This window comes from Seriola dumerili, unplaced genomic scaffold (assembly GCF_002260705.1).
Source record: "Seriola dumerili isolate Sdu_G_001 unplaced genomic scaffold, Sdu_1.0 BDQW01000200.1, whole genome shotgun sequence".
Classification (NCBI taxonomy): Eukaryota; Metazoa; Chordata; class Actinopteri; order Carangiformes; family Carangidae; genus Seriola; species Seriola dumerili.
Window position 1 is genome coordinate 184,635 of NW_019174455.1, and position 23,576 is coordinate 208,210.

General features: G+C 43.4%; 1 protein-coding gene across 1 annotated transcript in view; it reads left to right on the forward strand.

Annotated features, from left to right (window-relative positions):
- The first annotated feature begins 3,088 nt into the window (after positions 1-3,088).
- The window catches only part of LOC111228102 (contactin-associated protein-like 5), a 141,601-nt gene continuing 121,113 nt past the window's right edge, over positions 3,089-23,576 (forward strand). The window contains exons 1-5 of the mRNA XM_022753915.1: positions 3,089-3,430; positions 3,548-4,055; positions 6,733-6,843; positions 14,250-14,443; positions 23,252-23,399. Coding sequence (XP_022609636.1) covers positions 3,089-3,430; positions 3,548-4,055; positions 6,733-6,843; positions 14,250-14,443; positions 23,252-23,399 — 1,303 coding nt within the window. The remainder of the gene's footprint in view (positions 3,431-3,547; positions 4,056-6,732; positions 6,844-14,249; positions 14,444-23,251; positions 23,400-23,576) is intronic.

Sequence of the window (23,576 nt, forward strand, 5' to 3'; positions counted from 1 at the left end):
CGGGGCCCAGAGTCTCCGTATCCTCTGGTGTGAGGAGTTTTGTCCTCCATCCCTCACGAGCGGGTGCGCAGGGAGGGAAACGAGGTGGTTCGCTGGTGTGCTAACAGAAGCCGAGAGACTAGCTGGTGTGCTAATTCCCCAGGAAGTGAACACTGTGGTGGGGTGTCGAGCTAGAGCGTTAGCCTAGCCGGAAGGCAAGGAAACGCAGTACACTCCGATCTGGTGTGACCAGTGAGCAACGAAAATTCCCTGAGCTAACAAGCGACCCAGCGACGGAAGCTAAATAAGATCCGTCTGTGGACAGTTAAGCTAGCCAGCTCAGGACGAGAGATATGCTCCGAGTGAGAAGAGGCGTTTGAATGAAGTGGTGACGTCCGCAGGGGGTATTTATGGCAGGTGGGACTACCTGACGTGGACGAACACGTTCACCAGCCAATCAGGATTGGCGTAATGAGATAAGTGCTTCTGAGGGCCGCAGCAGGGGTTATGAAAGAGAACCATAAATGTTGGATCTTTGGTTGTCTATTAATTTATTGGCTATCATAAACTAAAAATATTAAATAATAACTTTAAAATGAATTAAAGTCCTCAGGGGGACCAGCCTAAACTAATAGGCAATATTGTTGTACTGTTTCAGTCTCAAATTATTACTATTAATCTGGAACTCTGATTAATAATTACCTTAATAACCAAATAACCATATCAACAGTAAGTTGAAGGATTGGAATTCTAAGTAGATGTTGGCAATATTCACACTTGTGCAACACTAAACACACCAGTAGTTATACTGGCTCATGTAATCTAAAGGTACCAGGTTAGAGGGAGGAGGTTAGCTTCATGCAGGTTCTAGAACTGAGACGTACTACAGGTATGTGTGTTTGAACATACAAGTACTCCGTTAACTGTATGACTAACCACCACCTAAGCAAACATTACAACAAAACATTAATCAACAGGTACATTAACAAAGTTAAGACTTCTGCTGCTTAGCTATGCTGTGCTAGGAGAAGTTAGGCCCAATTACTTAACGGTAACCAGTCCTTGGAACAAAACGAAGAGGTCCTTTCCAGTGTTAAGTCCCGTGAGTTGGGTGGCTTCCTGGTGGAGTAAAGTCCTGTCTGGCTATCTCCTTTGTTACAGAGTTAGCTGTTCCACGTTAGCTGACTGGTCAGTGAAATCCCCGGGGGAGGGTCATCCCCATGTGTGAACAGTGAGGAACTTTGGGGAAGTGAATTCCTTTGTCTGCGGAGCAAAGAAACATCTGGTCTCTTGAATGAGTCCCAACATTGTAGATAACCTGAAAGATAGAGAGATAGTATTGTGTGACTGTGGAAAAAATTAGGACTTGGATCTCCACTCTGAACACTTCCACCACTCTGTCTGGCCTATTATGGCCTCTATTATCATACTAAAAAGGTATACATGCATCCACATGCCTGTTGCATTGTTCAGGGACAGGTGAGAATGGTCTGCAGTGTGGGTATGAACAAAGCAACAAGCACCCCCCATCCCAGAACATTCAGAACCTGTTTCCAGTCTTGAAATGCAACAAGCTGCTTTGGGCAAAAAAAAAAAAAAAAAGCCCAGGATCAGTAAAAAGTTGACTGATTAGATACAAGTTTAGTTTTCAATGTTGCTATATATAGTTTCAAATACCAAAAACTTTTAATTACTTAATTACTTTATTAAATTCTGGTCTAAACCAGAAAAAAATAACAAAACCCATACAGAACTTAGTTACAGTAAATCAATGCATATATTGTATTTCTAAAGGTATTTTTTTCCCACAAGTGAGAAGTTCAATGTGTCCATGCAATGTGTCAGGTGCACAGGCCATTGTAACTAAGCACAAAGACCCAGTGTTGTAAAATTGCAATATACACACAAGCTCAAAATCAATTTTGATGATTTCCATCTACATGTTCTAGACATTGTAATAAACACAAATAACAATATTTCAGGTAATTTACTTACTTGAATCTTGACAAATCCAGTCCAGTGAAACAAGGAGATGAGCTCTGTGTAAAGTTCACAGGTAATGCGAATTTATGGGCTGATGACTGGTCCTATTAACACCTACTCTATCTGATAGCATTGTGAGGATAAACAATAACCCATTGACTATGAAAAAGTGTTTTTTTTTGTTTGTTTTTTTTTAGAAAAAAAACATTCAGATCTTTTTTTTGGATGGTTAAATGTGACATATTACAACAGTTGGCCTTACAGGGTTGATTGTGACACAACATGTGTTATGTCATAAATTAATGAAATTTGACTTCTTTTGCTCTGCTTGCCTACCGGATGTGTACAAAAAGCAGCTGTACTGACAGCAGGTGTAATATGTTGTAGCTTGTTCATTCATTTCATTACACAAGTGTAAGATCATCAGGACAATCATAAACTGCCATAAACGATCATGTCTTTAAAGTAAATCTACTTCTTGCTCTCCTGCCTGGCAAGCACGTTGTTGAGCCCTGTCTCTGGGGCAGATGACAGAATCTGACATGTACGCATGGACTGGCTTGTCTGTGGCCCCTACACTGTAGCCATTAAAATTAAACACGGATGGCACTTTGTCTGGCTTCAGCCGATTTGTGGTGAAACAAACAAATCTTTCACACTCAAAGCCTTCGTCCTCCACATAATCAGAACTGACAAAGTGGTCACCGCAGACTCGTTGTCCCGGTCCCAACGGCAGACTGCGGCATTTCAGTGTCATGGTCTGATATGGCAGACACCTTTTGTTAGTTTTGTTTAGAACTATATGCACTTCTTGTTTTATTTTGTAATTAGGTTCCTAGTGTGTGTCAGTGTTTTTGCTTCCTGTCTTGGTCCTGTGTCTGTGTGGTAATTGTCTGCCCCGCCCTAATGTGTTTCACCTGTGTTCAATCACCCTTGCCTCCCTTGTCTATATAGTCTTTGTGCTTCCCTTTGTCATTGTTGGTTCGTCTGTTGTCTTCACGTTTGTTCATGTCACGTTCACGTTTAGATTTTGGTTAAATAAACCTGCCTTTACCGTCTCCCGTGTGTTGGCTGCATTTGGGTCCGACTTATCGCTAAAACCCTTGACAGAACGAACCAACCAGAAATGGACCCAGCGGTCTACGCCAGCCTCATGGCCTTTTTGAGGGTGCATCCATCCTGTCAGCAAGCGCCCTCGTCAGTCATCAGGTCTCCGTTCACGCTGGCTGACCCCTTCTCAGACTCGGACCTGGAGGACCCTGAAAAGTCCCCTTTCTGGGGAACTCGCCTGGCAATTTTCAGGGGATCTCGTGGAGGCCAAAGAAGGCGAGGTAATCATGGCTCCCGTTGCCATGGGGAGGCTCGGCCTCGGCCCCAGCCCCAGGTTCCTCGCTTCCAGCCCAAGCCATGGTCTAGGGTCCCCAGCTTCCAGCCGGTCCAGCAGAATCCTGTCCCTCCTGTCCTGTCGGCAGTCCAGCTGACTCCTGACTCTGGTTCCAAGTCAGTGGTCCAGCCGATCCCTACTCCTCGTTCCCTGCCGGCGGTCCGGCAGAATCCTGTCCCTCCTGTCCAGTCGGCGGTCCAGCTGACTCCTGACTCTGGTTCCAAGTCAGTGGTCCAGCCGATCCCTACTCCTCGTTCCCTGCCGGCGGTCCGGCAGAATCCTGTCCCTCCTGTCCAGTCGGCGGTCCAGCTGCCTCCTGACTCTGGTTCCTGGTCAGCGGTCCGGCCGATCCCTGCTCCTCGTTTCCTGTCGGCGGCCGCTGCTCTGTGTTCTCCAGTGGTATTGACGACTGTTCCTGACCCTCTTGTGGTGTCGGCGGCCGCTGCTCCGTGTTCCCCGGCGGCGTCAATGACTGTTCCCGTCTTTCCTGTGTTGTCGGCGCCCGCTGCTCCGTGTTCTCCAGCGGCGTCGATGACGGCTACTGACGTGACGTCACCGCCTCTCCTGGTTCCTGATGTGACGTCACCACCTCTCCGGGCTCCAGCAGTGACGTCCCCTCCACTCGTGGTTCCTGCCAGGGCGCCACCCCCATTGATTCTTGACCTGACTCAGCCCACGTGGCTCTTGGTGTCATTGACTCCTGGCCGCCGTATAGATTTTATTCACATCAAGTAAATTAATGTTAGTTTTTTTTACTTGAGCCATGGTGATTCCATGGTGGAAAAAGAATCCAGTCCCTTTACCTTTACTTACTAAACTCGTCATAGTCCTGTGTAATTTCTTCACCTTCTTTGTAGACAACTTAGCCTCCTTTGCAGCGCAAAAAATATTACATCAAAAGTGATACATAATTTACACATAATTTGATCGTTCATTAGTAATCAATAATTGCAAGATTGGCAATCAATGTTACATTACTAACCTGAGGAAAGGCTACTGTTGTCATTATCAATGCGCTCCACATTGTCAAGGCTGGGATCAATCATTTCTCACCCCATTGCTGGAGCCACACTCAAAAACGGTGCATCAATAATGAGCTAATAGACACATGAATTTCCCTTAAAGTATGTATAGTATGGGATAAATAAAGTATGTATCTATCATTCTATCTGTCGTTCTGTCATATTCCATGCCTCGTCACTGAATTTGACATGTTCCCTCCTTTACATGCAACTTTCTAAATGTAAGTCCTGGTGTTGGAATCATTGAGTGAAATACAGCCACATTTAGATCAGTTAGCTTTGGCGTTTTCATTGTGTCTGTAGGCAGACTACCTACCTCAGAGCAAGTGTAATGTTAACTAGCAATAGCACATGGTGCTTCTGTTGTCTGTGACATCTGATTCAGAGGTGAAATATTTCAAATATTTACATCTCAGGAATTTAAGAGGCAATGAAGTGAGGCACTTTTGCAATGGGTTTTGGTACCCAACCTAAAGTAATGGTGAAGATGCTGTAGAGTGTAACATAAATCAGTGGCCCAATTCTTCTGTGTGACATCTGACCCCAGCGCATCCTTCCTGTTGCATCAAGGTACTGATTTTAAATTCACAGCAAAATTTAATGTTATATGAGCGTGGCTGTATTACTGAACTGGCATATCGGGTACAGGCACAGGGGGTCAGGGGGCCAAAGAGAGATGAAGAGAAACAGAGACAGGTTTGGTCTGTATATTAAATTTTATTGTGATTGAGTTGTTTTTGAAAATTTTTGATTATGACTGGATTTTTGCATCTCTGTCCCTCAAATTGACAGATGATGAGAAACTCTAACACAACCTCTGATTTATAGAGTTATCTGCATCATTGTTCATTGTTTAAAGGAGGGGCCCAGCACCGTGGCTACAAGGGCACTTTAGAGACCTGTCTGAACTGGTACCTGGCAACCCTGCAACTAGCATGATAATCTATATTCACAAACTACTGAGGATCAATACCCAGCTCTACTACAGAATTTGTCTTGAAGTGAAGTGGATCAACATCCAAACAGACTGGTGCCAGTTACCATCCTGCTCCTGAATGCAGCTTTCAGCTCCAACAGACACAACAGAGTGTTGTGGATATTGGATGTCCTCACTGCTCTAATTGTGGCAGACAGGGCTGAGATCACTGGACTCTTAATCTGCTCCTGCATGTTGCGAGTGCTCTAATCTCACAGTGCTGGATTACGCACAGCAAACACACACACATACAAGGAAGTCTCCTTCTTTGCTGTTTTTGGGGGTCACTACTTGGGTTAATGGACTGTTGGAGAGAGATTTGAGAATTGAGGCAGCAGGTTATTTGCCACCATTCTCTTGCTTTAAAACTGTTCACATCAGGCTGATGATTTATTTTTAACAAACAATTTGAACTCCTCAAGGGTGAACTGTCTATTTCTTTGTTCTTCAGCAGAATGAGTAAAATGCAGTGTAATGGCTTTGGACCACTGAACTCCTTTAGTGCAGTGATCTGTCACACTATGTCCTGTGTCAGGATATGAACTCACACAACTAGAAACACTGTCACAATTAAGTGACATTATCTTATCAGAGGCTTCTCTGTTTTAAACTATGACTGGATGGATGAATATTTAAGGTTCATATGTTGTCTTTCTGAGAATGATCCCTCATATCTTTGTGATTTGTACAGGAATCATTGCATGGTTAGCAAAGCTTAACATTTAGACTGGAAACAGGCCCAACAGCTGGTCTGGCTCAGTCCAAAAACTACAAATCTAAAAATACACAGTGTATTTTTTCAATGTTGTTTTTTTTTTTTCTAATTTAATGGAAAAAAGTATTTATCAATCAGCAGATGTCATTTTCCCATTAGTGAGGCCTAACAGGTTTAGAGCAGCTTATGTTAAAACTCATTTGGCAGAAAATAACTCGTATATGTGGATGTTTGTCCTGTGTGACTGATAGTAGCTTTAATGTCTACTGACAGTAGGTGTGTGAAATAGAAATGTGTTTCACTCCCACTGCTCAAACTGTATTATCAGAAATGTTCTGAAATAATTTGTCTGGTTTCAGATTCAGATGCGCACACATCCCAGCTGTCACCCTTTTCTACCTGTTCATTATTTCAGATCTTTCAGTTGAGAAAATACCAAAAATGTAAAAAACCTACAAGCACATGAGGAAATCCTTTTAGATCTACAACAAATATGAGTAATATATAACAGCAATGATTTTCCTTCACCAGTTTTCATACTGAAACATTTCCTCATATTTCACACATTTGATATCAAATCCTGATGTGTTTTATTTACCAAAAATCCAGTGACAAAGTAAAATGTTGCTAATGTCTCATCATTGATGGTTGTCATTTTCCTTTTCTTTTACAGATAACTGCAACAGTCCACTTGTGTTCCCTTTACCACAGTCTTCCTTCCAGAGCTCTTCACAGTCCTCCATCAGTTATGCTGCTCACAACGCCAAGCTCAACAGGAGAGATGGTGGGTAGGATAGATGTGTAGACATGACACAGACATACACCACTCACCTGCTGTATCACACTGGTCCCTCTACTCGGCTCCAAACATCTCACAGACCTTTTTCTGTCTGTTTTGAAGTGTGTCCCAGTCAGGCTTTTTTGGCCCCAATCTTGAATCTTTTCCAGTCCAGTCCATCTTGTCCTGTTAGTTCTGTACATCACCACAGCTGCTGCAGTACTGATCCAAAACCAATTTCCCGTGATCAGGCTAGCCGAGAGCCTCTTGATCCAGACATGAGCTTCCTGAAGAAGATTTTGAAAAGGAACAACAAGAAGTTTCCATACTGTCAGTGGTTATTAGCTGGAAAGCTTAAAGTTGGAAACCACCATACTGTTGGATGAAAAAACACACAACTGCTGAGAAAGCACCTCAGCAAAAGAACCACAGACATACCTTTCATAATGGTTTCAACCCACTCACCAAGTATGTAAGTGGTTGTTGCTTTAAAAGACACTGTCTTACTGCTGCTGCATGGAAATCCACTGACAGGTCTGTTGGCAGATAAAGTCCTGAAAAGTGCTCAGCAGGGGTGTCTTAGTGGTTCACCTGGTAGAGCCCATACCACATAGGTTTAGTCCTAACCGCAGCAGCCATGGGCTTGAGTCAGACCCACGGCCCTTTGCTGCATGTCATGTCTCTCTCCCTGACCTTCCTGTCTCTCACTGTCCCTGTCAGAATAAATAAATGCCAAAAACTATAATTTAAAAAAAGAAAAGTGCTCAGCAACTGGACATTCATGTTACGTGACATCAATCCCTATGTGAAGACGAAGTCCCTCTCCTCATCAGAGAGCTCCAGTGAGGAGCTCTGCAGGAGGTCAATTTGAGTCTGACCTTGTGAATTAGCTGTGTCACCTGCAAGCGCGCTCCCTATTTTTATGGAGACTTTGTGTGGTTAAATGACCCAACAACTTCAAAACAAAAACTCACTACGCACTGGAAAAGCCTTAGATCTGAGATTGAACAAAACTGACAACCATTTCAGACCTTACAATACTCCTGTGCTGGATTGTGGACATAGTATACCTGTTTGGGACTCAAGTTTGCAGCCTTAACTCCCTTGCTTGACAGCATAGTGCTTTGCCATGACCCACTATGTTTATCAGGAAAATTATCCATATTACAAAATAAAAACATTTGGGATTGCCAATCATTGGACACTTTTTAAAAAGAGAATGAGATTGTGAAGTTTTTGTCTTCCAATAGATCTGGACTCACAAATCAGAACACAATTGTAGAGGTGAAAACACATAAAGTTATTAATTTGAAAACTAGCAGTTGAGTTGTGGGGGTTTGGTTGGAGATGGCAACAAGAGGAAAAGCAGCTGGCAGACTGATAGCAGATGGCGGTGAGGGGGCAAACTGTTGGTGCTGGTTGAATATGGTGGAGGAGAGCTGACTGGCAGGAAACCACATAGTGTGGCACATGACGAAGATCACACATGACGGTGCAGGAAATGGAACTGCTCACAAGACTCCACTTTACAGGGCAGACGAACAACGTTCCAAAACAGGTGAACGGAGAGACAGAGCTGAGCGTGGCAGGCAGTGAGATAACAGGGAACTGGGTCTGAAGCACAAGGAGGAAACAGGTTACAAAAAATCCAAAAAACATGAACGAGGAGACGGGATTTACAGGAGATGGCGGAAGCATGACACCACTAGATGTGACAGAACGATCTGGCAGAGAATGGTGAGATGAACTGGTCTTGATGGAAGATGCTGGACCGGTGAGCATGGGAACTGGCAGGAACTAGGAAGCCATGGACGGACGGACGGACGGACGGACAGACAGACAGACAGACTAACTATTGGGTGGACCGTGGACCGTGTCCCGGATCAGGTTGATTTTATTGAGCTTACCTGACAACTGACTCAATCTCCAAGGATACTGCGGCCACCATGCACTCTGGGGGGAGAATTGTGTCATGGGAGTTTGGGCCCCTCGGTATAATGCTGGGGGCTTGATGTTTCTTGACCCGGGACAATAGGTGAGGGTGAAATTGATACATCTGAGAAACAGGGCCCAGCGAGCTTGTCTGGAGTTAAGGCGTCTGGCTGACTTGTAGTCAGTCCAAACCACAAATGATGGCTATGCGCCTGCCAACAGCTCCCGCCATTCCTCCAATACGAGTTTGACTGCCATCAATTCACAGTTACTAACATCAAAATCTACTGAGGAAAGATGATGAGAGAAGAAAACACGTGGGTACAACTTCTGATCAGAACCAACATGAAAAAGAACTGCTCCTAACTCAGTGTCGGATGCATCTACTTCCATCACACACTGCATTTGTTGCATAATGGTGGTTAATACTTTAAACAACAAGTGTCTTGCAATAAGGACATGAATGACATCGCAGAATTATTGTATACTGGTCTTTGGATGTTAAATCCTCTGTGTTCATTTGTATTCAAAACATCCCTGCCTCTCTCACTTCAACAACCCCATTGTGGATCTTGATTTTGTAATCATGGCTGAATTAGCAATGGTCTCATGTTCTGCCCACACACATGCCTTTATCTTTTTTATTTTGTTCTCTTCTCTGTGAGAGCAGTCTGAGCTTCAGCATCACAGTCCTGCTGTACCTCATAATACCTCATGCTATTGGCCTACTGAACAAAGTAATCTGCTGCTCTCTTTACACCCTCATCCGGGCACACTTCCTGAGCTTATTGGTCTTGGACTTTGCCTCAGATGGCAGGTTTTATGACTTTGCACAGCTTCTAAATACTCTCCTTAAGGCCTAGTCTTTGCTGCACCAGTGGATTTAACCAACTACATCAAGCCGTCTGTGCCTCCTGTAGCGTTAACGCCATATTTTAGAATTTACTCTCGTTGAAATGGGGCACCAGTCCTCTGGGAGGACAACAATGAATTACTTCATTGCCAAATTTATCAATCTCATATCGGAAGCCATGACTTCTTGATTCAATGGATCTCCACTCTCTACGTCAAAAGGATACAACAGGACAACAACTGGGTGTAAATAAAAGAGTTTATTAACTAAACTACTATCTACAGAGTAAATGCAAGGTGTAATAATCATAAAGATTAAGATAATAATGAAATGAGCAGTGTGATGAGTTGGCAATGGTGGGAGAGGATATGTTATGGCTATACACTATGGCTATACAGCTAATGACACTACATCTACGAATTAGGTTTGATGATTAAATATTGCTATATTTCGACATCAACCCAGTCATGAGCAGAGTGTTAAGACCGGCCTACTGTGAGTTGCGCTGTAGCTGGAGACACTTGGCTGGAACCCAGGTGGCTGTGGTTGCTGTGGTAACCCGGAGACGCGGGATCTAGGTGGATTCTCCTGGAGGCCGCCGCCGCCGCCGCCGATTCTGCCGGTGTCTCAGTGGTTCAGCTCTGGTGGAGTTTGCCAGGAGACTTTCTGTCTCGGGCACTTTTGATTTCTGCTCGGCTTCTCTGCAGGCGGTCGTGCAGAGGTTATCTGCTGGTGTCTCTTGTGGGTTGATGCGAAATAAACTCTAATGCTCTTCACTTTGGTTGGATAACTTTAGAGGAGACTGGCGTTGACCAGATGACTCTAAAGTTGTCAAAATCTTCAAAAAGGAAAACTTGATGATGATTAAAAGTTACAAAAATGAGGCACTTCTGTTGCTTTGGTTCAGTTGGTCTTGACTTGGCTTATAAAAATAAAAGATCGCGCATGTAGATAAAAATCATGTTACTTGGAGCTTGTGGCAAAAAAAATTAAAAGATGCGAAAAGTGCAAAAATGACTAAGAGCCATAAGTTTGTGGCTAGCAGCTTTGAGCTAAGAGTTTACATGGCTACAGAGCCGGGCTTTGAGCCGGGACTCTGAGCTTTGAGCAAAGATCTCAACTTCTAGTTTCTGCATCGTTTGTCACTTCAGCTTTTCAGCCTCTAGCTTTTAGCTTCGTTTCTCGTGTCTTCTTGTCATTTGGGTTTCTCTTTCTTTTCTTTCTTCTCTTTTTCTGAATTTTCATGAACTGTTCTGAACTATGTGAATCGATCACGACTGTTTTATCCCCTGGGGGGCGGTTGCATGTTTCAGGGGCGTCCCCAATCTCCTGTGTTTCCACTTGGAGAAGAGAGTAATTTTCCACTGAACTTTGGAATAATTTAATTCTAGGTTTACTTATAAACTCGCACATCCGTCTTCCACCATGACCACAAAACATTAAGTGAAATAACATATAAAACTATTTGCGCTAATAATGGCAGAGAGGAGTAATAGGAGTGTTGATTGCATATTACATCCTTCAAATCTGGAATTAATCATGATACAAGTGGTTAACTGATCAAACAACAATATAAACATTTCCCAAAGCTAATAGTCTATACATGTGGATTGTCGGCAGTTCTTTGACTGTAATAATAATAATAAGATGGACATTCTGGATGTCATGTTGTGTGTGTTACCTCGGGTGAAGGATGCTGACAGTATGGTCACATGAAGGACATTGTCTTAAAATCTACATGTTACATTTCAAACATTCTATGGGATAGAAGTTTGGGATTAACCTATTGCATAGGAACATCTCAACAGCTAGATATTTAATTTTACATTCTTCCTTAGATCTGTGTCTGTGAAGAGAGTTCTGCTGGTCACTACCCAGGATTGGAATGTGGGTTGTAGTTTATGACTCTTATCTAGAGAGGGGCAGAGGAAGGGTGGTTGGTGTGTGTGTTCATGCATGGCACAGAAAGGCCAGGATTCACACCTTAGTGTTAATCAGTCCTTTTTGTTGTTACTTGTCCTATACAAGAAACAATCAAATATCAATAAACAAAGTCTTATTGTTACAAACTGGAGATTTTGCCTATATTCTCCAGTTGTCTGGTGTCCATTGGTTAATCCTCTGGAGCTGGCCCTTTGACCTTTGGTCTGGTTCTGTGTCGTTCGGACATGGTCTGTTTGTGGAAGAGGGGTCCTTTGTCTCTGTCTCCTATCAATCTGATAGTTCGATGGTGGGAAGAGTCACAAAGTGTCAATTGTGGGTCCGTAACTCTGCATGTCCTTATAATGAACTTCCTTAATGGCTTGTGACTGATGCCAGGCCACGTATGTATGCTACACTCCAGTCGTCACTGGTTTCCTCCCAAAGCTTCATGTGTTTGACACTGCATGTCATTCAGTGATGAGGAAAGTATTCACTTGCTACAACAACTCCTGTGGTATCAGTCAGCATGAGATTAAGTGTATTCTGTAGTGAAGCCCACATTCACAAATATCTATATCAGTTACACATTCCCTGACCTGCCTTCTCTGTCTGACCTGGTCTCATTGATATCATGGTTGCCATCTTCATCCTGTTTCCCTCCTTGTTGATCGTCTGCCCCGCCCAAATGTGTTGCACCTCTGTTCAATCACCCTTGCCACCCTTGTGCCTATTTAGTCTCTGTGCTCCCCTTTGTCTGGGTCAGTTTGTCTGTTTAAGTCCCCAGTGTTACCTGTTGAAGTTCCTTGTGTTACCTGTTCAAGTCCCCTGTGCTTCTACTTCTGTTTAACTCCCAAGTGTTACTTCGTGCTTGAACTTGTTGTTTAAGTCCTTTTGCTTCTGGTTCCTGTTGAAATCCCCTGTGTTCCTCGTGCCTCTGCTTCTGTTCTTGTCCCCTGTGTTACTCTCCATTTTGGATTTTTAGTTCTGTAAGTAAGTCACTTTTTGTTGATTTAAACATTTTTACAGTCACTCCCTTGTGTTGGCTGCAATTGGGTCCAGCCCTACCTTAAACTGTGACAGTTGAACTGACATTGATTGACGTTGTTGAACTGACCTTTCTTTCTGGGTCTTGCTTCTCACTTGTTCCTGTACTCTGTAATGGGCATTTTCCAGGCCTTCATACCTCGTTTTGACAAATACACTGTCAGTGACTGAAGGTTTTGTGAATGCCCACCTTAGCAGAGCACCTGAGCAGAGCAAGGAGTGAGTTACTTTGCTGTATGTCAGCCATTTTCTGTTGGGAATGACTCTGTGACTGGTTTGTTTTGGGTTTTCCTGAAAAAATTGCGCTTTTTCTGAGTTGTAAAATCTTTCTTCGTAACATACAGCCTTCATAACCCTTGACCTGTCACCTAGATGTCAAAAACAATGTTAAATGTGGTCATTTGTGCCATTTTAGGTCTATGTCCAGCTCATATACTAAAGGTGTGCTACAAAAATCTCATCGTAGCTGAAAAGTGGAACGGGTAGCAGTAGGAGCCAATTGCAGCACACAGACAAACTGGCTCAGAATTCAAAGGGCTTTATTGCCAAATGTAGTAAACACACCACAGAACAGGTCAGAAAGTATAGTTCAGTTCAAGGCAACAGTACTGTTCAGGGGCAGGCTAGAAACATAGTCAGGGACAGAATGCAGTTGGGTTTACCAGGACGGAGTCGGCAGGTCAGAGACAAACTGTTGACGACAGGAATACAGTCTGGAGAAGAATGCTGGAAAGTATTGCAGAGAAGGCAAAGAACAATCTGGCAAAGAGTGAGTGAACTGGAGGGGGTGATATATTGGTGAGATGAGTTGGCTGATGAGATGGCTGTGGCTGACAGGTAGAATGGAGCAGAGGAGGGGTGAGTGGAAAAGTACTGGGAGCTCAGGTGAACAAAGGAGCAGAACTATGACATAAAGACAATGTGATTTCTATAAACACAGACAGGAACGAGGCAGGACTTCATTCACAAACCAGGCTGCTTGTCCCAACATGTAATAGCATTTCACATTCCAATGTTTTGGTTTTCATTTCAGTGCACGTTAACGGGTTAGAGCAGACACACTGCCTGCCTCTCAAGCCTCGGTTGCGTTGCGTGATCTCGAGATTTGGCGTCTTGTTTATTTTTTACATGTGACGTGCGGCTCCCAGCAAAAATATTGATATGATATTGACATCATACCAGCAACACAAAACTGACACCTTCCATTATAGTTTCTATGTATAGGCTGAATCTAAACATTATACAGAGATGAAAAAATATAAACCAAATAAAAAAATATCATATATATATTAGAGTATAAAAATATTAACCATTTTTGTGTTATGTGGAGACAGTGAGATTTAGTGATGTTTACTGTCAAAAATAAATCATAAATTGAAGAGAAATCCACCATTCCAGTAACCTGCAAACTCTATGTAGAGAGAGAACAGCAGCAGCAGCTACGCAGCTGGTGACACACGTGTGCCATGCATACACGACGCAGGCAGTAAGGGCTCCACTATGTTAACCTCGCTTAGCTTCACCTCTGCACACATCTGTACCGCAGTGATTTTTGCAAACTAAACCCAGCAGCAGGGGGGACAGAAAGCCAGTGTAGAAAATCAATTTAATTTGTTTTTTTCAGGCTCTTCTCTAGTTTTTTTTTTTTTTCCCCTCCCAGGAGCAGGGGGCTGGTCTCCCATGGTAACAGACAAGAAACCCTGGCTCCAGGTGGACCTAAGGGAACAGAAGGAGGTGACAGCAGTGGCCACGCAGGGGCGCTACAACAGCTCAGACTGGGTCAGCAGATACTTACTGCTCCACAGTGACACAGGCCAGGCCTGGAAACGGTACAGACAGGATGACAGTGTCTGGGTGAGTCTGCAGTTTCAGTTTAACATTTCCGCTCTTCTAACTTTGGACTCTAGTTCAGTCTCATCTGGGCAGGTGTGCTCTCAGGTAGATCCAAGCACACTCCATCAGCTCTGATCACGTGATGTGACCAGCTGCAATGGCTGTCACTATGTTGTTGTTCTGACCCTTGAGTACTCAGTAGTCTTCACTCATTACATGAGTGCGTAAAGCGCACCCATCCTTCAGCACACACACACATGCACACACACACACACACACACACACACACACACACACACACACACACACACACACACACACACACACACACACACACACACACACACTCATGTCTCCTTGACTTCAGAGGACATTACATTGACTTACATGCATTTCTTGGAGACTTACTCTAACTTTATCCATAACTACTACTTGCCTAACCTTAACCTCATGTCTTCACCTGTATAAAAATGGGATTAACATGTGTTGTTAATAAATGTTGAGACCTCATAGTTTGCACATAAACATGTTATATGTATATCGTAAATACACTGGAAATTTGGGTTATAAATAGGGTTCATCCTCAGGGAACCATGATTGTCTTTACAAAACGTGGTTCCTCATGGTGAGTCAAAAGATCACAACCGTCAGCGGGACTGGCCTTCTGGAGACCATGAAACTTTGTTAAATCAGTCAGTCCATGCAATGGTTGGAGATAGATATTTCAGTCTAGACCAGACGTAGACTGCCTTCCCCAGAGCCTAGCCACTATCATGACTAAAGAAGACAGCACAGCAGGATGAACTAGTGATAATTAGTGAGGCACCTGTGATTACGCTCACGCCGAGCCGGACAACCACAGCCTCCACCCGGACCTTTTGCTCATCCATCTGGCATTTTAACAAGTGAAGTTCAAAGGTAACGGCTCATTGCTGGTACCTGAGCTGAAGAGACAGCAGCACCTGCTCATAGCTCATAACTGTTAGGTTTCAGCAGCCTTCCACCTGCCAAATTAAACTCAACCTTTAGCCTCACAAAAAAGAAAATGGTGTGAGGCTACCAGTTTGACACAAGTGGTGTCAAATGATTTCCACTGCAAACAGCTGCTGATGCAGTGAAAGGAGATGTCAGTGAAGAATTTCAAATTTCACATAGCTGGGCCTAACTTGTTGAAGTTAGATATGGAAATGGTTCTGCAGCTGTAGAATCACATTCTAAACCCATCCTCCTCTACAGGAGAACCACCTTTTACTCAAGTTTGTTTGATTTAATAAGAAAATGGTGGAGTAATGGAGGGGTAGTAGGGCCACCTGAGTATACAGAGCAACTCTCTCTTGTTCACTCACTGTGATATTAACATTTCTGTCGAGTGAAGGTTGATTAATTTTTCCATTCACTACAACCTCTAGGCTGTATAAATCCCACCTGTACTCTTTTTTTCTTCTGCTCAGAACTGACTTTTTCAAAATGAGTAATGATAAATCACAGCCACAAGTACATGGGAGGAGTCCCTCTCACCTATACTTTTACTTTGTAGGCCAAGTGAAGCTTCCTGTTCCAGGTCAGGGGTGGCAGCTAGGTCACAGGTGCGGGGTTGTGGCCAGCGGAACAAAGTAGGGTTGATAATTTGGGGAAGGAAGACGTAGAGGGGGAATAATACTTCTGGTGGTTGACAGGGGAGCTCTTAAAATCTTAGCTGTCTATAGCAGTTGGAAAAGGAATTTATCTTTTGATGGTGAAGCGTCATCCACATGGAGGTCAAAGGAATTCTGTGAGGGGAGGACTTGAAGCTGAAGACCAGAGATGAACTCTAGGCCAGAATACTAAACCCCAGTCCTGCATTTGGAGAGTTTGATGTACTATGTACTGTTTGGACTATGTGGAACAGAAATCACATTTCTGTATTTAACCAGGTCTTAGGAAAAACAGCAACACTTTAGACTTAAGTTGACTGTTATAATAATCAGCATCTGTTTAAGTCTCTCCGTTTGTGTGATCCAACCTGAAATAAATATGCAATAAAGAAAGAAGTGCAAACATTCTGTTGCTCCAACCTGCTGCACATTTTTGATTTAAGCATCACATCGGCACACTGTCTGAACATGTCACCAGTAAAGATAAAAAGAACATGCTGCACCACATCCTCTTTACTTGTTATATTTTACTCATAAAGTACCTGTAGAACTGAGTAAAACTGTGAACGCTTTCTGTAAGCAGATATTTTCTGACCTCATTCATAACTTTGCTCGGATTTAACTGTGTTGTTGCTGTACTGTGCAAATTTTGCATTGCATCATTGTAATGTTGTTGGTCTCTGGTGGTTGAAAAATGATTTATTGTAATTGGTAATTAAGTTAAACTACCAACCAACAATGTAAAACTTACACAGTGTTTCCTCTACATTCATTTAGTAGTGGCGGCCCGCCACTGCTAAATCATAGCCGCCACGCCTTCAAATTTCTTTTTTTTCTTTTTTTTTATTGTCGCAAATGCACCACCGCCACATCTCTCCACCTTCACAGCACAGCCTGTGTGATGATGAGCGCAACAGCGGGGGGAGGGGAGGAGAGGGGAGGGAGGGAGTGGGGTGGCTGGGGGATCCTATCGGAGTTAATTACTCGCGAGAGCGTGGCCTTGAAAGTGACATCACGTCAGGTACCAGGTCAGAGTCAGAGAAGTGTAGTCGTGAGGAATAAGGCAGCGAATTACCGGAGAAAAGGTAGACTTATTAGCCAACTCCGTGACGCTAACTTGGGTAAACTAATTGATAGCATTAAGCTAATATCTACACGTCATTATGTATTAACTGCTGACTGCATTTTCAGGTGAGCTTGTTCAGATACTTCTCTAAGAAGAGAAAGACAACAGATGAAGAAGACACTAGTCAGGTAGCCTATCATAAGCCTTTTACTGACTCGTAAATGATGATGGTTAGGTAAATAATAGTATTTTAATGTTCACACTTGTAATCAGATGTGATGTGAGTGTAAACTATATAACGCTGTTAGCGTTACGTTACTCACACTTTTAATGTAATCTTATTAGACAAGTAACATTAGACAGGGAGGAGTTGTTAAACAAAGTGGAGGAGAGCAGAGCACAGCAGCGGGAGAGCTGGGTGAAGGTGCAGGAGAGAGAGATGAGCCTGGGTGCAAACTTTGCCACTGACTCTAGTCTAATCTTTCTAGTTTTTAAAATCTTTAACTATTTATTTGTTTTGTACTTAATTTCAGAAACACTGAGATATTCAATTATGTCAATTTATGTAACAACATTTTTGAGCAGTATTGTGGATTTCCCTTTCAACCTCACGGGGTGGGAGGTGAGGGTGCTTCCTCAAGCTTGGGTCCTCAACCAGAAGCCTGGGAATTTGAGGGTTCTGTGCAGTATTTTAGTTGTTTTCGGACTGCAGTCCTCTGATCGGAGACCTCCGATGTTATACTTGGAATCAGCTGGAGCCACTCTCCCAGTTTGGGGGTCACAGCCCCTGATGCTCCTATTACCACTGGAACCACTTTAAACTTCACCTTCCACATCTGTGGAATTGTTGTATTATATTAATTGTTAGTATTATAAAGAGAAGGTCTAGACCTGTTCTATTTGGAAAGTGCCTTGATATAATTTATGTTGTGAATTGGCGCTATACAAATACAAATTGACTTGACTGTTCCAGTTGTTCCCTCAGACCATGGTACTACCTGATGTTCTTGTGCTCCTCCTTTGGGACAGGGACTAACTATTCGAATAAACATACAGCGGGGTCTAAAAGTCTGAGACCACTTTCCCTTTAACCTGAATGGGATACATACATAAATATGTGTAGCAGGGGAGTCACCAGTTAAATCTGAGGCCTGAAATATTGATTTATATCTCAGCAAAAAATGGAAATACTCAATAAGTATGAAGTTTGCTGTGTAATTTGTGTGTTTGTAATGCAGTCTGTAGTGTCCTATTGCATGCTGATAGTCTCCTCGCAGTTAGTTACCCTGCCTATTAATTTAGTATTTAGTTTCCATGTGTCTCAGCCTTGCGCAGGTCCAGCTGACAGGTTAGGGGGTAGCCTTTATTTAGCATCCATATTTGTACACTAAACTCTATTGTCTTATAACATTTGTTCCCTTGTCCTTTCAGGTACTCAGTTTGTCACACTCGGGTAGTAGAGGCCCATTCTGCCTAGTGGTTTTAGTTAACAATAGCTAATTAAAATGATATAGGCCTTCCTAGCCCACAGAGTGGGTGTCACACTCAGCTGGAACTAACTGATGATCATCTAATTATCCAGAGACAGGCAAGGAAAGCTGTAGAAATGACTGAGGTGAAGAACTATGAAATATCTTGTGTAATCCGTAGAACAATTGAAGCTGCTGGTGACTTCAGGGGCAGAGTATCAAATGACTGCAGTCAAGTCGGACAACAGTTTACTTCCCGTAGTGTGAGTTCACCTGTGTCACAGCAGCAGGTTGTTCACACAACTCACTGCAGAAAACTGAAGAGCTGTACTGTTTCTTAATTGAAAAATTATGAGCATTACCCTCAATATGTGACAAACACGACTGTTTTGCAAAATCTATTCACACTGTTTACTCAGTACGTAACACACGGTACATGCCTTAGAAACACTGTCGGAAGTAGTCAGAAACGACATCATGTACATGCAAGTGGTCAGGGATCTGATGCAAGACCTAGTCAGGGAAGTGAGCTCCTCTGTCACCAGCCTGAGCGCTGGACAAATACCAACCTACCTGGTCTCCCTGAGTCTGGTAGAGCAAACCCTCAGATCAGCCACAATCACCAGAGTACAGGCGTTACAGGCCCATCTGGCATATAGTCTTGGCAGCACAATACTCATTCACGTTAACCCAAAGAGTCTAGAGATAGGATTCCTCCTCAACCTCCCAGTGATAGAGTATATAGGCTGAAATCTGTACTGAACGTTGGATTTTGGCAAGACAACACCCATGTCCACCTCAAGACACCATCAACACTAGCATACCACATCGATGACCCCTCGCTCTACCTTATCCACAACCTTAATCTCTGCACCAAAACCAAAGACATCCACTGGGTTTGTCCCGGCAATCCATTCATGCGAGATGTGAGAACCGAGATGTGAGAACCTCTGCGGCTTGAGAACCGAATCCCCTGAACAAAGGTGCCAGGGCAGACTTTCGGTTAAAGACGAGGACATGGGAACCAAAGTGGAGCGAGTAGGGAGTCGATGGCTTGTTAGCACACTGGCTAACGAAGCCTTAATGACATATGACCGCCATGACACAGCCACTAAAGTGACCTTACTCAACCAGACAATGTGTCCCGCAGGAAGCCACTGTGCATTTTGGTGACATCGTCCTCCATCATCTCAATCCCGACAGACACAAGTCGGAGATCGAGATCATGGACGCCTTTAAAGGGCACAATTTGACCTTTGATTATATCCTCCAACAGCAACTGTTGGCTGAAGGTACCAAATTGGTAAAGTTCAGCATCAAGCCATCTTGACTCACCACCACCTATTCCATCACCAAGGCGACACCCTACCAAGAACACCCTACTAATTGGATCGTCCTAGGGCTCCTCCTTAGTGGTTGGGTCTTCACAGCAATTATAGCACACATTATGTACAAATATATTGGCAAACTGCAGGCTAAGCTAGATACTCTCTTGTTCGTGCCACAGCGCTTTGTGCAACAGCCTGCAGCTGTTCCTCTGACAAATGCCAGCCCCCTCCGGGCATAGGGCCATCAGTCCTACAAATTTTATCAGTGATGAATACTAGGCAGAGTGTGTATTTGACTGACGGTATTTGTTATTCTGTGATATTTATGTATAGCTAGTGTGTAGAAACCATCTGCCCAGATGATACCTCTCTGTGACCAATAACCTCCCTGTTATAACTGCCAAGACGCTGAACCTCTGCAGCTGTTGAACTGTACTGACTCTTTTCTCCCACAAGGATTAACAATCTTTGTCCCAAGGACATGGACTATGTGACCCACAGGTCACACCTCACAATTGATTAACGGCCATGAGGTTACTCTGAACATTGTCCTATACCCCAATCATCAGACCAAAGGGGGGAATGTTGGGCCTGAACATGTGGTCGACCTAGAGCAGGCCTGCTCTGGCCTACTTGTAACCTCGGAAGCCTGCCCTCAGAGCCTAATTCCTAGCCTCAGGCCTGATAAAAAAAAAGAGTGCCAAAAACCGCCCCTCACAGACTCCAACTCCCAGCAGGCCCTGCGGTTCACACCTAAGTGTGAGTCCCAATCTCATGCTTCTCATTGACAGAGATGCAGGGGACCCTGGCGACTTCGTCATGACATCACTGCATCTATAAAGGTCAACTGCACACACCGGCCAATGTTTTTCCATTGTAACTGCAGCAGAGATAGCCCGCTTTCTCGGTGAGCCAGTTTACTGAAGGAGGTAACCAACTCTGTGCACATGTGTTTTCCCCCGCGGAGTTTGAAGATTCTCCCCTCGCTGGATGAGTTGAGACTTCCCCCCCTTTTGTGTTTAACTAAACACAACTTACGGATCCAAAAAGAGATTTCTGCCGACGCAGATCAACGATCTCTCTTGCCTGCAGAAGGAAGAAGGAACTTCTTCATTGAGACGCGGAAAACCCGACGCTCGCTACCCTCCAATTACGTCGACACCGCTGGATTTCTTTGCTGCTCAACAAGGAACCAGGTGCCGCAACCCTCAAGAACGAGGACGGCACCGTCAGAATCACACCGGAGAACCTGTGTTGGATTTTACTGACGGACCTTCACACATCTAATCGCTTGGAAGCGATCCAAGTAAGAGGTTTACGTCTGGGTAGAGATTGTATTAATTGTGTGTTAACTTAGCTGCTGATGCTGGTTTTTTAATTTGCTGTGTTTTGAATTGTGCTATTCTTGTTATAACACGGACCGCCGAGTCCGTTGTATGATACAGTTAAGAATGGTGAAATTACTGCGTGCTGCTTGCTTGCCACCACGGGTGTGAAGTGAGTTGATCAAGCCTATAACCGATCAGACAACGGGCATACAGCTTCACAGCCGTACATGCGCTCTCTGTGGGTCGAATAACTATCGCTCGCATCCCATGGTAGCCCAACTCCACCGTGAGTTGTTTGTCCTCCTTGGTTACACCCACACGCACACTTACATATAGACATATCATTTATCCTATATATACATATATGTATTCAACGTCCCTCCACCGTCAGACACGTGTGGTGAGGACTTGAATTAGGTGAGCAGAGAAGCCCGACTCCCACTCAGCGCCCCATTTTAGGTTGTCTATCCAAGACATGATTCCGTCCGCTATTTTGGCTCACGTGGTCTAACACCCTCAGACCCGTCCACCATCTTGGATCCTGCGGGACGCGATCTTCACTGATATCATCCGCCGTCTCACCACACACACACACACACCTCATTTTTGATTGTATAGCTGTTATTCTTTACATGTGTAGTTAGTTGATGGATGGTAGCATAGTGTGATAAATCAAGACTGTGGTTAACTTTGTTAATTGTTGTGGAGATTTTAATAAACATTATTGTAGTTTAAAGAGAAACTCTTTTGGTCATTATTGTGTATGTTTACTGTGGTCCGTGACTGATTGAGAGGGTCTGAGCTCGAACTTAATCCTTCATTAGATACTCGCGGTCCCTGACCCCAGAGACCCATTACTCGGAGTGAATTATTAAGGTTATGAGACTATAAACTGGTTTGGTTATTGTTCCCGGATTCCGGGTGGCGCCCTGCATTATTAATTAATATTAATTACCATAATAATACTGGTTAATAATTTAAAGTTGTAAATCAATGATTTTTCAGTGATATTCAGAATTTTTTGTTAAGAACCAAACATGCTCCTACCAGACCCAACAATTAAATCTCAGTAATGTTTTATGAAAACATGGGGTGAGTTAAGGTGTGTGGAGGGAAAGGTCACACATGAAATACATGCTAGCAACTCTTATAGAGAGAAAACAATTTTATTTCTTTCTGTTTTATTGAGAACCATAGACTTGAGAATAAAAAACAAGGGTTACCATGTTGTCAGGAGGTGAAAAGAGAAGAAATGTAAAGAATAAAAAAATATGACCTATAAGAACATTATTTCTTTTACATTACAACTTCAACTCTTTCTGCATGATATACCTGTGGGTATGTCCTTATATAGAGAAATGAGACATGGCCCTTGTCAATCTAGAATGATTATGATTCACTAACATACCCATTGTAGAAAGATCAAAACTGACTGGTGCATGTGTCATGATCTGACAGTCATTTTTTGTGCATAAAGTAAGAACATGTCTACTCACATATCAGTGAATGAGGCCTGCTGTGATCCATATGATGATTAGACCAGTCAATGCTCATATGCATAATTGCTGAATGTGATTCTTGAAGTATTTTGTCTTTTAAGTTGGAGGACTTGTTCACTCTAAAGTCTGTTAACTCCTTTTTTTGAAATGAAGGTGTTGCCTGTACCAGTTTCTGCTACAGTTGTAACATCTATTATTTCCCCATGTGTTCCTCACTGTGGTGGACTGCATATTCTCATATTTCTGCACCACATGATGATTCTAAGAGATAAAATCGTATGTTCGAGGAGAGGCGAAAGACATTTCAGGTGGACTTGCCCTGTCAACACTTTAAGGATGTAGATGTTTCCCTCTGCTTTGACTGCAGCCAATTCAGCTGAAGAAAAAAGCTTTTTTATTTCCCAATGGGGGGTTTCTTCATATCGGAGGTCGTTTCTATTGCTTCACTGGAAACTTTGTACATTTGTTTAGCAAATTATTACCATCTCTCTGTCTGTTCATGCAGAGGTTCGTGGGGAACATGAATTCAGAGGCTGCTGTCCAGAACAAGCTGTCCCACTCAGTGAAAACCCGTTTCCTGCGCTTCGTCCCTCTGGACTGGAACCCGAGTGGCTGGCTCGGCCTGAGAGTGGAGGTGTATGGCTGCTTCTACAGTGAGTGACACACACTGCCATTCACATCACACTCAAAGAGTTCAGACTGTATATCGAATCAATAAATAGTGGAAGTGGTTCATGGTGGATTTTGAGATCTGGATCATTGTCCAGTCGTAGAAGTCGGTCTCTTTTCACCTTCACTTCCTTGACTGACTGCAGGACATTTACATTCAG